The sequence below is a fragment of the Elephantulus edwardii genome, unplaced genomic scaffold (genome assembly GCF_000299155.1).
Source record: "Elephantulus edwardii isolate Elephantulus edwardi_28Jun2011 unplaced genomic scaffold, EleEdw1.0 scaffold00096, whole genome shotgun sequence".
NCBI lineage: Eukaryota > Metazoa > Chordata > Mammalia > Macroscelidea > Macroscelididae > Elephantulus > Elephantulus edwardii.
This window is the reverse complement of record NW_006399846.1, coordinates 7,914,285-7,935,145: the sequence shown is the minus strand read 5'-3', so window position 1 is coordinate 7,935,145 and position 20,861 is coordinate 7,914,285. Positions and strand designations below refer to the sequence as shown.

At 45.0% G+C, this 20,861-nt stretch overlaps 1 protein-coding gene across 1 annotated transcript in view; it reads left to right on the top strand.

Moving 5' to 3' along the window:
* The window catches only part of CACNA1C (calcium channel, voltage-dependent, L type, alpha 1C subunit), an 847,113-nt gene that overhangs the window by 726,242 nt on the left and 100,010 nt on the right, over positions 1–20,861 (top strand). The window contains exons 31-32 of the mRNA XM_006891374.1: positions 8,361–8,444; positions 9,066–9,149. Coding sequence (XP_006891436.1) covers positions 8,361–8,444; positions 9,066–9,149 — 168 coding nt within the window. The remainder of the gene's footprint in view (positions 1–8,360; positions 8,445–9,065; positions 9,150–20,861) is intronic.

Sequence of the window (20,861 nt, the reverse complement as noted above, 5' to 3'; positions counted from 1 at the left end):
AGGAAGGCAGCCAGCAAGGCCCATAGAAGGCAGTCACATAGCCGACTCTCCAGGGGGTTTTCAGAGGCAGTCAATGGCTCAGGAGAATATGGCCCAGCCTTCATCCACGGACCATCTAATAGATTCAAACCACATATGTCAGGGATGTATCCTGTCTCCACACCTTTTCAATCTGTATGCAGAACAGATCCTCCAAGAGGCCAGGCTGTATGAGGAGGAATGTGGCATCAGGATTGGTGGAACACTCATCAACAACCTGCATTATGCAGTTGACACAGCCCTGCTTGCTGAAACCGAGGAGGACCTGAAGCACTTGCTGCAGAAGGTCAAGGACTGCAGCCTTCAATACAGATTGAAGCTCAATATCAAGAAAACAAAAGATTCTCACCACTGGGCCACCATCATGATAGATGGTGAAGAGATTGAGATTGTTAACAGCTTCAGTTTGCTTGGCTCCATAATCAACACTCTTGGTACCAGTAGCCAGGAAATTAAGATGTATTGTGATGGGGAAGTCTGCTGTCAGAGTCCTCTCCAAAGTACTGAGGAGCAATAATGTCAGTCTGGAGACTAAAGTACACCTGATCTGGGCCATAGACTTCACAATTGCATGCTATGCATTGCAGACCTGGACGGTGACTAGGGTTGATAGAATTGATGCCTTTGAGCTGTGGTGCTGGAGAAGACTTAATAGCACACAACAACAACCTTTGGGATTGTAGCACAGCGTTTCACCACTAGGTCACCAGAGCTCCATCTACTAATAGCTATCAAGCAACCAACTTGCATTGAGTGCTTGCTCTGTCAGGCTTTGTAGATACTTTTCATGTACTAATTCAACTAGTCCATGTAAGGAGTCCCTTGGTTGATACAAACGGCTAATGCACTCAGCTTCCAACCACGTGTGAAAAGTTAGAGGCCTGGGTTCACTCGGACACCTCAGAAGAAAAGCCTGGTGGTCAACTTCTGAAAAAGTCAGCCACTGAGAACCTTCTAGGGCCAGGTTCTGCTCAGACACACCTGAGGTTGCTATCACTTGTCATTGAAATCACTTCAACAGCAACTGGTTTAATCCCAGGAAAACCCTGAGGATTTGTCATCCATTATCCCCATTTTACAGGTAGGGAGGCTGAGGCACACAGAGATTAGGAAACTTGCCTGAGCAACTCAAAGCTCACCTCTGGAAGTGGAGGCAGTCAACCAGTGAATGAGGGGTAATTCACTTGCTCTAATGAGCAAGTTTCTCCTTGGAGGCAACAATTTTGAAGCTGCATCTCACATACATTGGTCACGTGGGCAGGAGAAACCAGTCCTTGGAGAGGACATCATGCTTGGAAGGGTGGCGGGACAATGCAGGAGAGAAAGACCCCAAATGAGATGGATTAATGACTAATGTAATGGGAGTAGGCGGGTTAGAGATAGTGAGACTGGCTCAGAATAGGGCATGGTTCAGGGCTATGGTACATAGGGTTGCCATGAGTCACAGATGACTTGACGGCACATAACAACAATGATCTCAGCAGATCATAGCTACCCTGTAGCTAAGGAGGCTTGCGCTTATTTTATCAGGAAGGAGATGAGGAGTGGAGTAAGGCCAAGGTCTTGCGAACAGTAAGTAGGTTCTTCAGACCTGGGATTAATCATACTCTACCAGGGCCTAGGCCAGCTGCACTAGAAACAGGCTAAAGGTTATCACAGTCCTAAACAACTTATCAAAACAAAGTGGCAGAACTGCTCCCCCTTATTCTACCAAATCCCAAGGCTGCCTATTCTCTGCTTTTCCATCCCCAACAAGAAAGGTCTTTGTCATGTTCAATTTAACTTAAAGTTGCCTGCATAGAATGCAATGTGTCTCCCAGCCTTGCCCTGCTTTAGGGAAACATCCACTTAACACCCTGGTCTTGGAGGAGTGTTTTGCAGAAATCAGCTCATTTCTTCCAGCATTAGCTGCATGAAGCAGCTACCGGGACCCTGCAATCTACCCAAGTGTAAACTGAGGCAGAAATAGAACATCAGAGGCCCTTCAAAAGGAGCTCAACCCATAACAGCGAGTGTTCCTCTGCTCCCGGCAGGAATCCAGAGGCTTTCAGAGACATGAGTCAGGTACATTTTTAGGCCTAGTCTTTCAAAGTTCCTGGAACCCCATGAGTACACATTTTGTAACCAAAACCCACTACCACAGATCCAGTTTGAAACCTTTAGGTCAGCAGCTGATGCTGAACACACTGCACCACCAGAGCTTGTGAGGTGAATAAATAATTGAAGAAAGGCTTTTGAAACTTTCTAGTGAAGAATAAGTAACAGCTAGCTCCACAGTCAACACTCTCGGCTCCAGTAGCCAGGAAATTAAAAGGCGCATTGCTGTTAGGGACCTCTCCAAAGTACTGACGAGCAATGGTGTCTCTCTGGAGACTAAGGTGCGTCTGATACAGGCCATGGTCTTTGCTATCACTTGTTGTGCATCAGAGAGTTGGACAATGACCAAGAAGAATAGAAGGAGAATTGCTGCCTTTGGTGCTGGAGAAGAGTATTGAGAGTACCATGGACTGCTAGGAAAACAAACAGATTCATCCTGGAAAGGGTTAAACTGGGTGCCCCTTAGAGGCAAGGATTCTGAGGCTCCGTCTAACATACTTTGGACATGTTGTGAGGAGAGACTGGTCCTTGAAGAAGGATAACATGCTTGGTAGGGTGGAGGGACAGCGCAAGAGGGGAAGACCCTCTATGAGGTGGATTGATTTAGTGACTGGGATAATCGGGATAGGAGTGTCAGAGACAGTGCGATTGGCACAGGACAGAGCAGAGTTTAGGGCTGTTGTACATAGGGTCGCTATGAGTTCCAAGTGACTCGACGATACATAGCAACAACAGCTCATTTCTGGAGTCAGCTGCCACACACTGTTAACACTCTGGCCTAGTGGTAAGAAGTTATGGTGTCAACCCTAAGGCACACAGTTCGAATCCACCAACTGCTCCTCGGGAGGAAGATGAGCAGTCTCTTCCCATTCGACTCACTGCCTATGAATACCCACTAAAGGGTCAGGTATGGGCTGGTTCTGACACGATAGCAGGTATCAACAGCAGCAGCTTACCAAAAGGTTGGTGCTTCAAATTCACCCAGGGGCATCCTGGAAGGACGTCTTGATGTCTTGGCAGTCTACTTCTAGGAAGACTATAATGGCCATAGAAAACCCTACAGAGCACAGTACTTCACAGGCACACAGGGAGTCACCATGAGTTAGAATTCAATTATTAGCAACTGGTTTTAACTTAATTTAAAAAAAAAAAAAGCAAGCTCCTAGTTAAAAGAGGTGTCTTCCCACCAGCCCCCCATTACTCTCTGCTCACTTCCAGGCCAAGAATGGGCTCCTTCAGAACAGGGATCACAGCCAGCGCCCCCTGAGCCTGCCCTGCCCTCCATCCCTTGGTCCAGAGCTGTCTGTGCAGTGTGTGCCTACAGGCGCTCCTGAATTAACACATCACAGGATGGGAGCTGACAGAAAAGGCAGAAAGGCCTCCCTCCCCCTCAGGCTGCTGGGGCCCCTTGAGCAGCTGCGTGCTCCAGTTATGCCGTCTCCGTTAGACGCCACTAATTTCCATGATTACTGTTATGTCTAAATGGCATCCTAATGTAATATAATTTATATTATCTCTGCTTGGTGTCAGTTACCATTGTGTTCCATGTGCTCTTCCATGGGATCAGTTCTTCGCAGACGCCCTCAGAGACGTTGCTGCTGCTCTGCCAGCTGGATTTAGTTCCTTGGTCTCTTCAGCTCTCCCCATCACTCAGTCCCACATGCAGCCTGGGACCCCAGAGAGATCACAGCTAAAAATCAATTGCCACTAAGTTGATTCTGGGAGCCGGATAGACTCCTCCCACCCATCTGCAACAACTAGGGTAGCCTCTCTCAAATGCTTGTTCACACACACTGGGGGCTTTTTCTCCCTTTCAGGGACCCCTTTATCTAGGCTGAGTGCCAGCTTTCTTTGCCCCATCCCTCCTTAAGCCCTGCCTCCATCAGGGGGCTTGGCAGATTAACTAATACATAGCTAAGGCCATAGATTATAGACAGAGTTTGCTACAGAGCAGTCTAAGTACTTTCCCCATATAACCCCATTTAATCCTCTCTGTAACCCTGAGGTTCTCATTTTATAGGTGGGAAAACTGAGGCTAACGGTTTTGCTTGAGCAAGTGAGTAGAAGTTGAACCCAGTCTACCTCCAGGGCCCAGATTCTTTACTTCACTCTACTGTTTCATCTTTTAAGGATCTGCCATGGTGGAGGTGACTCAAGGCACAGATAATCCAAAAGAGAGGGGAAATCCAAAATTCACGTGCGTGGAAAAGGCATTGTTTGATGCTTTTGCAGCCATTTTTCATTCTTAAACGTGATTTGCTGAAGCTGTTTCAAGTGGGTCTGCATATCCTCAGCCCATTTCAACCAGGGAGCGGAGGGACAGCAGCAGTCAGGAGAAGAAGTGCTGGGTTAGGGAGGAGCAGCTGCAAATCTGCAGGCCAGCGTGCCCCCCACCAGGATGAAGGAGCAGGAGACCCTCCAGGGGGACCACAGGGAAAGTCCATGTTCCTGACCTCAACCCCAAAGGCTGCCACTTGAAACATGGGATCTACAAAGTCTAAAAAATGTAGGGATGTTGAGGGACAGGCTTCTTGCTCCCCAAACACAGCCCCTTTCTAAATGATTAGCCCTGTTTGGCTCTGAGAAGTTGAATGCAAAGAGGTTTGATTCACCACTTTGGGGAGAGCCAAGAAAATCCTCACTACCCCCCGCCCTCACACGCCTGACATTCACCTCACCATCTGTGATCTATCAACCAGAGAAAGGAGTGACAGGTATAATGAACTGATTTTTTTTTAGCAGAAAAAGGCTACAATTCTCCCTCCCTTCTTCCTTCAGGTATCCCACCCCCAAGACTCTTGTTTGCCAATGGTTTCCTGCATATGAGAGGGTAGATGCAAATAAGTGGGTGTATATGTAAGAGAAAGAGAATATAGGCCCCCACTTAGGGGTCTGGCTGAATGTTGCCCTTGGGCAACCTGGTGATTGAAATGATTTGTTTCTGGAGTGGGTGTGGGACAGGGGGGTTGTTGGAAGGGGGCAGGAAGGGGCTCACAAAGGGAAAGGAGACTTGAAGTCTCCATGGTCTTGACTTGGAGGGAGAATGGGCTCCTGGCCGAAGGGCAGGGAAGAGGGTGGATGGATCAGGGTGAAGAACTGCCTCTTAAAGGGATTCTGTCACCTTCCAGCTCTCCTCACCGTCCCTTGCCAGCTGTGTGTGTGTGTATCCTCAGGGGCCACATCTACAGCAGCGCTCTATTAGAGATGATATGGGAAGGGCCCTGGGCAACAGCTGGTTGATGTCTACTCCCAGCGAAGGCTCTGGCCCTCACAGAGTGGTCAATCATAACCTTATCCAGTAACACTGCCTGATTAGGGGGAGGCATAGGCGTTAACCCTAATGGAGCCAGCCAATCCAATCCGAAGGAGCTGGCAATAGAGCTGGGATTGGAGGAAGGCCTTGATCAAAAAAGATCCAAGTGACTTGTGGTGTTCTGTTTGCACATGCGCAAAGAAACCCGAGAAGAATAGTGACAAGTGAGGCACAGCCAGGAGCCTGACAGAGTCTCTTTAAGTTGCAGCCGTTCCCCTTGGTGCACAAAGCGGCTGGAATTAACCTCTGTGTGTATATCTGGTTTTCGACATATTGCCTCTGCCCTGCTCTGCCCTTCCTTTTCCCTTCTCTCCTCTCAGAGGTGTTGCAGACCAACAAGCCTGTTTTACCCATTTTGTTTCAGGCCTCTCAGATGGATGAAAAGATTGCAGCTCTTTCTTTCTCTTTTCTGGAACCCTGAGACTCTCACTTTCCTGTCTTCCTCCCCCGCCCCCCCGCCCCTGCCCTGATAATGTTTTGTTACCATATTTTCTAGGCTAGATGCTGTATATTCCTGGGTGCTCCTCTTGTTGCTGTTTCTCTATTCTATCTTTCTTGACCTTTCTTTCTTTTCTGAAATAGCTCTACCCTCAGAGATGGGATTCATAGCTAGAGATAATAATCCCCACTGTTGTCTCAAATTTAACTTTAAAACATTTGTGGATGCATATAGGACTAGGACAATAGGGTCTTCATTCTTAACTTCTATTCCTGTAAGAATCAGTGCTCCCCATTTCCCCTATGGATGATAGCTGAGAACCTGGGAAGGAATGGATTCTGTTCATACAGAGAAGTCTCTCTCCTCTCTCTCCCCCTTCTCTCCCCTGTCCTCTCTCTCCCTCTCTATCCTCCCTCTACTCCTCCCCTTCCCCTTCTGTCCTCTCTCTTCCCCTCTCTCCCTCCCCTTTCCATCTTCCCCCTTCCCCCTCCTCTTCCCTTCCCCCTCCCACTCCCCTTCCCCTTTCCCTCTTCTCTCTTCTTCCTCCCCTTCACCCCCCCCCTCCCCTCTCTGCCTCAGAAGCTCTGAAATATTCAGAAAAATGCTCTGGGAGCCAACAGGAAAGTCATGGTTTCAAGTTGACCCTCACCTAACCCACGCCCTGGCCAACCTCTGCTTCCTCAGGCTGGCCAGCCACAGTGGTGTTTCTGTTTTCTTCTGGCAGAAATGCCTGGGAACCATGAGGCCCCTTTCCCCATGACCTGACCTCCCACACTAAGAATAACAGCCCCAGGACAGCATGTTTTGCCGTCCCTCTGGAAAGAGGGCATGGCTGGCTGGGACTTGGGGAGGTGACAAGAGCTGGACAGAGCCAGGAGGAAATGGGAGAACCAGACTCTCGGCTCTTGTGAGTTGAAAAAATGAAAATCAAAAGGATAGTTGGCAGCCATGGAGAGGACTGGAGAGAGAGCTGGGGAGCCTGTAATAATTTCATACCCACTTGCTAATCTCTAGAATTCCATCTCCTGGAATCCTTATTTAGTGTCTCAAAAAGCAGGAGTGTGTTGGTCCTGCTGAGCAAGTGTGGTCCAGTGCCATCTTATCTCCTTTGTAAAATATTCCTTGATAAATGAAAGGAGTAAATGTCCTATTTGAGAAAGGCAGATCTCTTCAGTGCAAGATTCTTCCCATCCTGCCCTTGGAGAATACTGAGACAGTCAATGTTCTGCACCTTCCTGAATTATGAGCATATATTCAGGGGCTCACTGAACATCTTCCTCTAAGCTCCCACACCTTCCAAAGAGGCAAATGGTCCAGACCCAAGAAACTCATCAATTCTTTGTTAAAAATCCCACTCACCCAGCAGTCCTCTTACATCCTCTGGGTAATTCAGGACCACCTATTATTAACCATTTGTACAACTTAGTCAATCAGTTGGCTAAGAACCTGCAAAAGGTCTTGAAAGAAAGGATATTTAGGTATTCCTTTTAAAAATCATGGTATAAAACAGATAAAATCTACTTGCCTTCCCTTTTTGTTCCAGACTCACTCTTCCATGGCACCACTTCCTTCATATTCTTCTTAAGAAGTCTGTCTCCCCATACCTGTGCTCTGGCTAGTCCTAGTAAAATTGTTCCCAGAAAAGTTATGCAGGACCTTATTCATTTGAGATAGAAATGATTGACACCCCTTCTCAAGGACATTTGCATTTCAGACAGATTGTTTGGGGAGAGGAGCCTGGGATGATGCTTTGGAGAGACTGTTGTCTAAGAGCCACATCTTACATTTCCAAACTCTAAGACCAACCTTGAGACTGTCTTCTTCCAGTTAGTAAAGCTTTTGCCCTCACAGGAGTATGTCCAGCCCAGAAGCAAGGGTCACCTCAGTTCTGCCTATAGAGAGTCAAGCTTGTTGATGATTCAGTCCTCTTGTTACTTTGGAGCTTTGCATGAGTCATCTCTGAGCCCAGATGACATAGATGCCCATCTGGCCCACACCAACTGCTGCGGGTTTTCAGTGCCTTTTTCATTCCCAGAAACACCCCTTAGGACCACAGCCCGTTCACCTCTAAGAGGTCACATGTCTCTTAGGTAGACCCTTTTAGAGAAAAAAACCTGAGAGGTGTCAGGAGATGCTGAAAGTGGACCAAAAAGAGATCTATCCCTGAATTGGTCTAACTTGTACTACCCACTCTCACATCCACTTCTGCCCTTGGCAGGATGTGGAAAGGGCCTTTGAAGGAGGGCGGTGAGGTGGAATGCATCTGTAGGATGGTGATTGGGGAGCAGAAAGGAGGGTTGGACTAGAGCCCCTGCCTCTCCCTCCTGGGCTCCTGGCCACGGTGTGGGCATTCTGGACTCCGGCAGCAACATTGAGGTGCCAGGACAATGATTCTGATGGTGATGTTGCTCTGTTCTTGTCTATCTAATATTCCTTTTTAATCCCCATCCTGCCTGCCCCTCCCTTATGTAGGGTTACTTTAGTGATCCCTGGAATGTTTTTGACTTCCTCATCGTAATTGGCAGCATAATTGACGTCATTCTCAGTGAGACTAATGTGAGTATTACTCTGCCCTACCCAGGAAACCTCCTTCCCTCCTCCTCTGTTTCCCTCTCACTTACTCTCTCATTCTCTCTCTCTTTACCTCCTTTCAGTTTTTTTTCTTTATTATTTCCCAGTTGTTGTTTTTTTTCTTTTACTCGCCTCCAGTCATGCTTTTTATTGAACCTGCCGTCGTCCTGTGGGGAAAAAAAGTGGGAGCTTCTCCTCCTTTTTTTCATGGTCCCAGCTCTGCCTTGCTGTGCTGGCCCTGCGGGCACAGAGAGAGCCCAGGGAGCGGGCGTGGAGGCACCGCAGGCCCTGCCCGCTGGCCACAGCGCGTAACCTATGAACTAACCCAGCTTTTGTCAGGCTTCTCCACCCTGCGAAAACCAGGTTAACCAGGTGTGAGCCGCCAGAACTGTAGAGTGGTAAGAGAGTATTTAATATGCCCACGTAACCTCTTTCTTTTCTCATTTTTTTTTCTCTTCTCTCCCTTCTTTCATGCCTTTCCCCCCCATTTTCCTCTTTTTGTTTTGTTTTCCTCCTTTGTTGTTGGTTTGTTTTGTTTTTTGTTCTTTTTTTTTTTTCTTTTCTCTCTCTCCTCTTTCTTTTCCTCGGCTTCTCTGCCCCATGCAGCACTATTTCTGTGATGCATGGAATACATTTGACGCCTTGATTGTTGTGGGTAGCATTGTTGATATAGCAATCACCGAGGTAAACGTAAGTACATGGCGTCTGTACCTAACTGTCCGTGCCTGCTCTAACATTCATTTGTCTTTCCCCAGTTTGTTTCTTACTTCATGTTCTTTTCTCCTCCCTACCTCCTATACTGATTTCATTTTATTATTATTTGCTTAAGGAATTTTTTTTTCTTATTGCTTTACTTTGAAAAGTTTTCTTTTTCTTTTTTTCCTTTTAAACTTTTGGAACGAACTAGGACTTCCCTTTCCTTTTTAAGTTTTGATTGCTGCATCTTTTATCTCTCTCCCCTTACAATCAGCCTGGCATGACTCACACTGTATAGGAGGATGCAGCTATGGGAATCATGGAGTGGGGAAAAGAAGAGATTTTGACAACTTCCGGGCAGCTGCTAGGGCAGGGACCCAAACTTCTAACTCTACCTTCCCCACTGCCACTATTCACCAAACCTCTGACTCTCCCTTTCTTGCCTTTCTATTCAAATAACATCTCAGAAAGCAACTCTCTCTTAAGTGGCAAACCTGGAGTTAAGGCTATGACTTTGCCTGTATTGTCAGCTTTGGATCACACTCACCCTGCTACATTAGTCCCACACTCCACCTCAGTTTGCCACTAGCTGTTTATGCAGTTAGACTGGCCTTCTGCAGCCTCATTCAGAGAGAAGCAGAAGGCCAGTCTTGTTGGGGCTCGTACTTGTGTCCCTCTTCTTTAGAGAAGTTAAAGAGCTAAGTGGTTTAGTGAGTTCTTCTGGTTGGACTTTTCTTCCAGGTTACTGTGGAAGCAAGCTCTGTATGATACCTCACCCCCACATGAACCCACCACCAGTAGTTGACACTTGCACTGCCTGACTCTTCTCTATTCCTTGATGCCCTCACAATTCTGTTTCTGGCTCCCTGGCCCCAGACAAAACTTCAGCCCCTACATTTCAAAGCCTCTTGCTGCATTCCCCTCCCAAGAGGTGCTTCCTCCTATACAGTTTCTACCAGTTTCTGCACATGTCTTTTTGTTACCTGGCATGTTTAAATCTTCTCTCTTTATCCATAGACAAGCCCTCTTGCAGTTAGTCTTTAATATGTGTTGTTTTATTGTCATTATTTTTCCTTAAATAAGAGATTGGTAATGTTTGCACAAACTTTTGATGCACTGAACAATTGAATAATAGCACGGAGCTTTAGAGTTTTGATCTAAGATGTTTGGAAATAGCCTGCCTACCACTACCATTTCCCCATATGCCCTTATCCTCACCCTCTCCACTGTCTTCAGCTTCCAATCAGGCAGAATGAGATGTTATCTTATAGGCCTGGTTCTCCCTTATTGGAAGCTCTGGTTTGCTCCCTTTCTAGCAGATGGACTTTGGAAAGAAGCTGTTACACTTTCCATACATCTCCCACCAATCTGTCATCCTTCCCTGTTCTTCCTAAAGCTCCAAATGTTATTGCATCTATATCTCCAAGATTCAAGGGTTGTCTTTGTCTCCTGGTGTGTATGAGAGTGTGTGCATGTGTGTGTGGGTGTGTAGGTATATATATGTACTCTCCCTTGACTTCTCCCAGTAAATTCTCAGATTATTAAAAACCTCAGAACTTTAAAAAATCCATTTTCCTATTCATGTTCTACACCTCACCCCTCCCACCACCACCACTACTGTCCAGCATCCCCCATGTTGCGGGCTGCAAGAGCCCTAAGCTGTGCTCCATCCGTGAGTTGTCCAAGCCCATCGGTTGCACACCATATGTAAAGAGCATACCCTCTATGCTTAGAGCTTACATCATGCAGTGCCCTGAACTGCCCAAGGGAGCACCATGGAGAGAGAAACAAGAAAGAAACAGTGCTTGGACCTGTCTTCAGAAGGTGTAGTTTTATGGAAAGCAGTGCATAACTGTATCAAAGTATATGCAGTGTGACTGAGAGCCCAGTAGAAGAAAACACAAGGAGATGGCAGACAGCTGCTCCTTTGAATGCAAAGAGGACGCACTGAAGTCCCAGGAAGTCCTCTGGGGCTCACTATTGGGAAGGCCCACATCATCACTCCACCTGCCATTTTCTCCCAAGCATGCCATGTTTTTAAAGGAAAAAACATTTCCTAGGTAATAAAATCTCTACAGGAAGATTTGCAAGGGGTTATAAGACAGGAAAGGAACATGAAAATCATTGTGCAGAACCTTGCATACGCAAGGTTTTATGGGGTTTTATTCACTTTTGCATTGATTATATAGTTCAATTCTTAGCTGCCCTGAATTAATTTACTTGAGCTTTACTGAGGCTAAAGGTGATGATGAAGAGGTGAGATGCCTCTCCCCAGCCACACAGCAGCAATCTAAGCTCCAGCGTAGGGCCCAGCCCACTTCTCACTATAACAGCAGCCCTCCCTCTCTTGAACCTATGATGCTCTTTGCTGAACATACACATCTTAGGTGGAGCCTCGTATGTATCCCCACTAGTCAGAATTTGTTCAAATGTTATTTTTCTGAAATTTATATTTTAAATAACCATAGGGATTCTAGAGTTTGGGTTGTTTTCCTTCCTAAGGGGAAAAAAAAATATCAGTCCACCTTCCAAATTGTTCCTTGGTCTCCCAGCCTTCCCTCATCCCAGTCTGAAAAGTTCTTCATTTCTGCAACCTTCATTGGTCTGGCTCAGTACAAATGAAAGAGTTTGAGTGTTAAAAGGAGTCTTGTCAGCTAGTAAGATGGGCCAGTGTATGTGATTAGGAGGAAGAAGGAGAATTGAGAAACTCAGTATTCATTTTCATCCTCTCTCACATAGCCCATGTCTTTAAGAACTAAAAAGAACAAATGTAACTTCACACAAGGCTGGAAGACAGTATGAGAGAATAAAAAAAGGCTGCTGGACTTGAAGTTAGAAAACTGCTGAATCCTGTTGAATTACACTTTTTCCTCTTCCTGTTGCTCTTGTTGTTATGTACTGTTGAGTTGGGACCAACTCATAGCGCCAGTGGGTTTTCAGAAGCAATAAATCTCACAGAGAAGAGATTGCTCATCTTTCTCCCATGGAGTAGCTGATAGATACGAACCACCTGCCTTTCGGTTAGCAGTACAACTCCTTACCCCTGAGCAAGCAGAGTTTCCTGTAGCTCTTGTACTAAATACCAAATCCTCTAAGACTTGGTTTCCTCATCTGTCAAAGGGATGAGATGCTATTTATATTTACATAAATATGTTTTAAGTCCAAATAAGAGCATTTCTTTTAAAAGCTCTTTGTAAACTATAAAGCACTGTGGGAGAAGAGAATCCCATGGCACCCAAGTAAATGGTACCCTTTCCAAAACCACCTGCGGGAAGAACTAGGAAGGCTCCAACCATGACCATTTCATTACCATGCTCTTTGCAATTACTTGTTATGCATCGGAAAGCTGGACAATGAGCAGGGATGATAAGAAGGAGAATTGATGCCTTTTAGCTGTAGTGCTGGAAAAGAGTATTGACTATATCATGGACTGCTAAGAGAACAAACAGGTTCAACCTGGAGAGGGTGAAGCCAGGCTGCTCCTTTGAGGCAAGGATTCTGAAGCTTTGTCTGACATACTTTGGACATGTTGCAAGGTGGGATCAGTCCTTGGAGGGACGTCATGATTGGGAAGGCGGAGGGAGCAGCACAAGAGAGGAAGACCCTCGATGAGATGGATTGATTCAGTGACTGCAGTAATGGGGGTAGGGGTGTCAGAGACAATAAGATTGGCATAGGATAGAGCAAGGTTTAGGGCTGTTGTATGTAGGGTCACTATTAGTCGCAGGCAATTCAATGGTACATAAAAACAACAATTATAATTTACCACCCACAGGCTCTGTCAAGCCCTGTGTCCTGGCTGTGATTATTTTCTTGGAAACAGACAGCAGGTACAGCCACATCACAGCAAGCACAAGTTTAATGACCAATGCCCATAAATTGAAGCCTAGATAAGCACAGTTAGCACTGGGTCTAGATAACAACCCATACCATGGATTAAATTATACCAGCTGTAATGTTCAGGCTCAGAGGTAGCACCTTCCTCCCATGTGGTTCGTTCTTTAGATCCTACAGCTATAAGTCCATATAGTCTTTGGGGCAAGGACGTCTGTTGTTCCAAGATTTTCTTCTTAATTCTAAGATTTAGAAAAATCTTGTATCCCTGACTGCTATTTTAGGCCTGCTCCATATTTTTCTAGTTCTGGTGTTATAAGGCATATATTCCTAGATACATATTGAACTTGGGAGGAAGCTTCAAAGGAATCAATGAAGACTTTTAACCTATAACACATCATTCTTGATTCTTTTAAGCCTATCGGAATTGATTCCGTTACCCTCTGCAAATACTTTATTCACCCAATTACCCTTCAAATGAACAGGTCAGTTGTCCCTCCCTCCCAAGAGGGGATTTTTCCCCACTAGGAAACAGCATGCATTCATTCTACAACATTCTACGTGTCAGGTATTGTTTTAGACATATGGGTATATTAGCACGTTCCCTTATGAGCTTACATTCTAGGGAAGAATAACACAGGCACTGAGCAATACTAGTAAGTACAGCAAATCAGGAAATTGTACAGTATATTAATGGGTGAGACTTGCTCTGGGAAAACAATAGTGTGAAGCAAAGGGCTACAGATCCAGGCAGTTGGCTACTGTTTTAGGGAGAAGGGAGGGACCATTTTTATTGCCAAGAGGACTGATGAACAAAGGTGTGAGGAAAATGAGTAGTGATATCATTTACAATGAGAAAGATTTCACAGCAGAAGGAGCAGCCAGCATGACAGATGCAGACCGAGTCGGGAGGAAGGTCAGTGGAGGATCAGCATGGAAGCAGGTTACCATAATTTGAATTTTACTCTGATTGAGAGAGGTGAGGGGATCCTGGTGGCTTTGAGCAGAGGTATGATAAGATCTAACTCCTATTATTTAAAGGACCAGTCTGGCTGGCTGTTGAGAACAATCTATAGTTGTCAAGGGCAGAAGCAAGAAGACCGTTTAGAAAGTGAATGCAGTCATCCTGATGGGAGATGACAGGAGTGTAAAGCCTTGTCAGTAAAAGTAGTGCAACATGGTCCGAGCCCACCAACTTTAAATGTGATATTTTGTGATTGGATGTAAGTGTGAGAGAAAGAAGAATCCAGGGTAACAGTGAGGTTCTGGCCTAAGCAGTAGAAGGATGGAGTCAGTGTCACCTGGGGAGGTTCCAAGGTGGGCGTGTCTGGATCAGGAGCTGAGCCTCTAGTAGATGTCCAGATACACATGTTGAGGAGACAGTTGGAGACACAGGCTAAAGTATTGATGTGTAGCCATCAGCATACAGATGCATTTCAAGCCCTGACACTGGGACAGATAATCAAGAGAGGAGGGAAACAGAGAAGACAGAGCCCAGGGCCTCTAGCATGTGGAGGTGAGGCTTGTGTGTGCGCAGAGAAACTTCATGATCACATTTCTGTTCACTCTTGGAGAGGCCTCTGCCCAACTGTTAGATATGGCTGACGTAGATCAAAAGTCCCCACTTAGAACAATTAGACTGCATTCTGCTTTAGCATCCAAGATACAGGCCAAGCTAGCTGGCCTGCACACCACCTCCTCGATCCATGACCTTGTTCTGGATCTCAAGCTTCTCTCCTTCGGATGCTCTGTGAAGTCAGAGTGCCAATCTAAGATAACTTTCTGGCCTTTATTTCTTGGATCTGAAATTATATTTTTCAGAGTTTACTCTAGTGGTTGTCACTAAATGTTGTTAGAACATCAACGACAATTCTGTAACGTCTCCAATTAGAAGTTCCTGTGAAATCTCCAATTAGAAGTAATTTGCAGATTTAAAAAATTTGTGTCTGCCAACAGCCCTTCCCAGCACTCTTTGTCATTCTGTATTCTAACATGTATTGTATAGTGGGAAATGCTGAGAGGCCTGGATTATAGTATAATAACATGGATGTGGACAAATACTCCCAAATAGTGAATTAAGAAGTCTGCGTTCTGTGTTCAGCTCTGGCACTATTAACCCTAGTCACTTTGAGCAGGTAACCCCATTCTTTGTATCTCCATTTCCTTTTATGCAGAAACAGCAGAGGTAGGGAGGGAAGGGTTGAGATGGTCTCAAAGACTCTTCCAGCTTATCCACTCCATGATTCTGAAATGGGCATTTTCTGGTCGTGTGAGACAGATGTTTCCTTTCCCTGTGACTGCTTGACCTGATTCTGGAGTGGCATTTCCTTTAATCAGGCATCGGGGCCTGTGGGAATCTGTTCCTTTGGTTTTGGTGTGGCTCATGGGGAAATTCTCCAGGGAGGAAGCCCTAGAGAAAACTTTAGAGAGAGGTGCAGGCATAGAGATTGTGGGAGGAGGGAGAATTCATGCCTTCCAGAGCTTCAGGGGAAGGTTCAGAGGGAAGCAAAGCTGAAGGATTTACTTAGGTGCCAAAGTGCTAATCCACAGAACAGACCAGAGCAAGAAAATAAAGTCTTAATAACACTAGCTGTGATCTTTGCTGGCTAAGAGCAAGGCTACCTGCCTGTCTTTCTCTCTGTCTCTTTCTCTCTCTCTGTGTGTGTCTCTGTCTATCTGTCTCTCTCTTTGCCATTGAGTCATATCCAACCCGTAGTTCCAGTGGGTTTCAAAACTCCAGTTGGTTTTCAGAGGCAGTGAATTGCATGGGAAGTGAATTGCATGGAGCTACTGCCTTTATGTTGACAGCAGAACTCCTTAATCAGTATGCACATGGTGAGATTAAAGCCTCAGAGTGCTATGAAACCGCTTAAGGTTCTGAGGTCATGCACATAATGGATGGTAGACCTGGGATTCCAATTCATTTGTATCAGAGAATTGACTCCTTTCAGAAAATCCATTGTCCAAATCCCTGGGTCAGACTGGCCTTAGCATAGCTTCACAACAGGGGAGTTGCCAAAGGCCTTTCTGCCCACAAGTGGTGATGTAATGCATTACCAGCAACATGGCTGTGTGTCCTGGGCCAGAGCTTCTTAACTTCTCTGTGCCCACTGATGAGCTGGTGCTTGGCCAGAGGAGCTGTTCCAGTAGAAAGCAATCCACACCAAGATCAATGGGCCTAGTTAACAGGGATCAGCAGAGAAAGTACAAAGCAATGTCCACTCCCATTGCCCACCTGACATCTACAACTTAAGAAAATTATAGAAGGATAATGAAGAGGAGAGAAGTAACAAGATGGGGTAGGGGTTGGCATAGGGCTCAGCTGTAAGAAGAGTCCACAGAAAAACAGGCCTCTGAGTTCTGACCTTTACTGCAAGTTCCTGAAGCCTCATCACCTTAGATTGACCACTACAATCTCCAATCATGACCCCTGACTGACACCTCATAATATGTGGCTTCTCTTCTGGCTTTGGTTGCTGGAAGAATGAGGAAGGGCAGTCAGTCTTGAGTCATAGGGCTGCTTGTTGTGTATCCACCCACTCAGGGTTGAGTCAGAGACTCAGGCACACTGTTCCAAACCCCCCTCCCATCCCTCAATCTCAGTGCTTACGCGGGAAAGCAGGCTCAGCTTCTTATAAGTCTGCCTCTGTGGACCAAACAACCCTGTCCTGTCCCCTTCCATGACAGGAGAGGTTTGTTGTTGTTATGTGCCGTCGAGTCGTTTCCGACTCATAGCGACCCTATGCACAACAGCCCTAAACCCTGCTCTATCCTGCGCCAACCGCACCACCTCTGACACACCCATCCAGATTACCCCAGTAACCACATGTTTAGAGAGGGGCAAATGTGGCTTGACTTTTGAAGGAATCCAGTTTTTATGAACATCCTGACTTGAGTTCTTAATTCACCTGTATTAAATCACTTTAAATATTCTGATAGCAGCAACATGCCTACGGGCCCCTTTCCCCTCTTCCTTCCTACCACAGGGGTTTACTTTTTTGTTTTCCCCCAGGTTTCTTTCCTTTTCCACACTTTGTTCAACTTTGGAAGGTTTACCATTTACAGTGTGCTTTACTCCTTTAAGATCCTGTCCCTCACTGCTGTCTCCTGTCTCTGAGGTTCATCATCTCCAGATTCCTCCACACCTAAGGGACCACTTTTAATGCCTGAAATACGCATCTCTCTTGCTTGAAAAGGGAGACGATTAAAGAACAGTAAGACTCTCCCTCTCAACCTCCTCTTGCTCACACTTGCTGTGTCATTGGTGTCATATGTCTCCAGAAGCTGCTAACTCCTACCGTTCCCAGTTCTCCTTGTTCAGACCTAATAGCCGTCCTGACCATCTAGTTTAACTCCAGTGTCTCACCAACAAAGCCCCCAACTCCCCACTTGTCCACTGCACCACGACACTCAACTGAACTAGATAATCTTAACTTGCAGCTCAAGTCGAGATGAGATTAGGGATAGTGACAGCAGAGACACGGAGCTTGGAGGATGAAGGTTGGGGGGTGTCTATTGGGTCCAGATCTTCTGATTTTGAATTTAATTTTTCTTAGAATGATCCCCTAAAGTCTGGACACAAAAAAGCAAAGGGTATATATTTCTTCAGGGACATGCTTCTTGAGAAGGAAGAGGACATCATGATTGGAAAAGTATAGTGTCAGCAAAAGAAAGGAAGACCCTCAATGGAGTGAATTGACATACTGACTGCACCAGTGGGCTGAAGCAAGCAGAGATTGGGGAAAATGGGGCAGCGTCGGGGAGAATTTCCTTCTGTTGTACTGGTTTTTGTACTTTTTTGTTGCTATGAGTTTGGACCCTACTCTATGGTACTTAACAACCTAACAATCAGTGTATATAAATAATACCAACCTAACAACAGGGAGGCCATAGTAAGGTCAAAGATTCATATAGAACATGACATTATTTTGACCCCTATTTCAGAAGAATGTGCAAGTGAGTGACCCTGAGATTACGATTAGTGTCTCATTTGCTGTCCTTGAGATGGGACAACCCAATCCTGTAGGGTCTATTCATGACCCATCCAGGTGAGATTAGGGATCATAGAGGGAGTCGGAAGTACCCTGCACATTTCAGTGTCCACAAGGAAGGGAAGGTGCACCAGTGGGCTCAGATTCAATCAGAAAGTTCTTTTAACCACCTGAACCTCAAGAGAATGTTCATGAAGGTAACTGTGTTGAATAGGCTAGATATCTACTGCATAACCTCTAATTCTCTAGGAATATTGACTTTTCTGGCTATACTAAAATTAAACTCCTCAGTTTTACGTAGTTAAAAGCTTTTTTTGTTGTTGTTATCTCTGAATTTTTCAAAGAGATGGTGTAAGAGGGCCACGAGGAGACGCACTGCACTGACTCTCATACTCATCCTCTTGGGAAAAGTCTATTCTACCCTTTCTGTGCTGGCTCTCTGGTATTCCCTGAGTTTCATCCATCAGCTTCCTAAGTATGCCGTGAATAAAGTTGCCCCATGAAAAGGAATAGTGAGTACATTCACTGAGATGTAACTTCTAATTGGACCCCAAACTTAGTTCAGAAAGACAGCTTTCCAGAGACTCTCTTTTATCCTCAGTCTAGTACTACTCTTATTCCCAGTTAGACCAAACTAAGGTCATCTACATAAGTATACTTAAGTAATTGAGACTTTCCTTTCTATTTGCCCAAAGCTTGTTACCTGCAACTAGCCAGGATTCTTTAATTTATGCTAATTGCATGAATACATTAATTGCCCTAACATCTTGAAACCTTTGAAATGTACTAGATTAGAAAACCAAAATTAAAGCATTGACTGTTTAAAAATTTGCTCGATAACCTTCCAGTGACAGAAACAGGGCCATCTTAAATTTCAACCAGAATGCTCAGATGAGGTGAGCAACTCTGTAGACTCACTGTAGAAGGGATATGTAGAAAGATTCCCCAACTCCATAGGGCACCAATCTTCAGAGAATCTTACCACTTCTCACCTCTCAGGAAGACTCTAGACAGAGAAACTATAATTTAAGGGAGTAGGTAGAAAATCAAGGAAAGGGTCAGAGATTGATGGAACAGGAAGATCAGACTATCAACTGATTTTATTTTTAGATCAAGTCGAGCTGGGGCTAGGCAATTTCTCAAAGCACCATACTAGGTATTGAGAAGAAAGTGGCAAACAACTCAAGCATGATCTCTGGGCTACAGGTGTCGGTCTTGGGACATCAGCAATCCAAATCCCAGTTGGTCCAGTCTCCACTTCTAGCTCACCAGAAATTCTTCTTCCTCTGGCAAGATCCTTTTAAGGGCTAATAGTATATCAGTGTATGATTTATTGCCTCTGAAAGCCCACTGGAGAGTCAGCTATGAGTTGGTTGTGAGACAGCATACAACAACAGTGTATCCCTCCACAGAATGTATTGACACAGTAACTGTAACAGTGGAGTCAAGCATACCAGAGGCAGTTAAGGATGGTGCATGATAGGGAAAGTTCATATCTGTTGGTCATAGGACTGCTATGAATCATAGCAGTGGCACCTCACAGCAGCAGCGACTATGGGGTCTCAGAGAGAGACTAAGTTCTCATGCTTCTTCACATTATTCTCACGCAGAAATCACTCAGTGATTGCTTGCATTTGTTTTTTTACTCAGATATTTGTACCTTTTACCACAAATCAAATGGTTATTTACTTTTTGAGACCACAGACCTTATAAACACAGTTCCTTACATAAGGACAGACCTGTGTGAGATGTTAGTAGACAACATTGCAAGTCAGAAGTACATTCTGAACAGCATACATTAAGACTTTTTTTTTAAAAAAAAAATTCATTTGTGAATCTCCCATTTCTCCCCTAGTGAGGCTTTTCAGAGAACTATGATTGCCTGGGAAACCCATTGTAGGGTTGCCAGAAAGCTCTTATCTTTTTTCCACTGCCCTCATAGTTCCTCCTGATTTCTTCTAGGCTCCTCTCATACAGACATATCATAAGAATTATTCTGTCGATACATGCTAGCATTGCAGGACAGCCTCTGAGAACCTGATGGAGGTCAGCTATGAGTTGGTTCCAACTCAATCACAATTTTATGAAAATTTTATGAAAATAATAAAATATATCAAGGTGGTTAGAATGACTGATAGCTGGATTTTGACATGAAAGATGGTTTAAATGTTTAAAAATTAATTAATTTTTTAAATTAATTTCTTGAGATCTCAAGTGGATACTATAAAAGGCAGCTAAGATGAAAGTTTTTAAATTGCAAAATTTTAAAGGGATCATAATGTTTAAAAATAAAATAAATGGCTTAATTTTTTAACATGGCTAATAATTAGTCGAGACTGTAGGTGGCACAGATGATTTGCATTTAATCATTTACCTAATGATTAGCATTTCAAACCCTCGATATCACAGAAGACTTGAATATCTCATTCTGTAAACATCACAGTCAACAAAACCAATGGAGCCGTTCCACACTTGAACACATAGGGTTTCCATGAGTTAGGATCAGCTCCATAGCAACTAATAGCAGCAGAAAGGGTTAGTTCTGTAACGCATTAACCTGGATGGGTTTTCTAAATTGTCTCCATTGTGGTCCAGTTCTGGTAAGGAGACCCTCCACTGGGCAGTTTTAATGGTTTTCCAGGTGAATCGCTAGGTGGCAGAAGTGACCTAACTTTCTTGGAGTTCTGCCTAATACTCTGGCATTTGGATAGTGTAGATTGACCTCTCTCTGACCTTCATACTTCCTCCCCATAGAAACCCAAGAAATGCTCTTACCCAGTGACACAGGAGAAGATGCATTGGCCAGTCAGGGAGGAGAAGAGGATGCTTTAGCTCTGTCTAGCCCTGACCATTGTGGTGACTGTCACATACCATTGGAAAG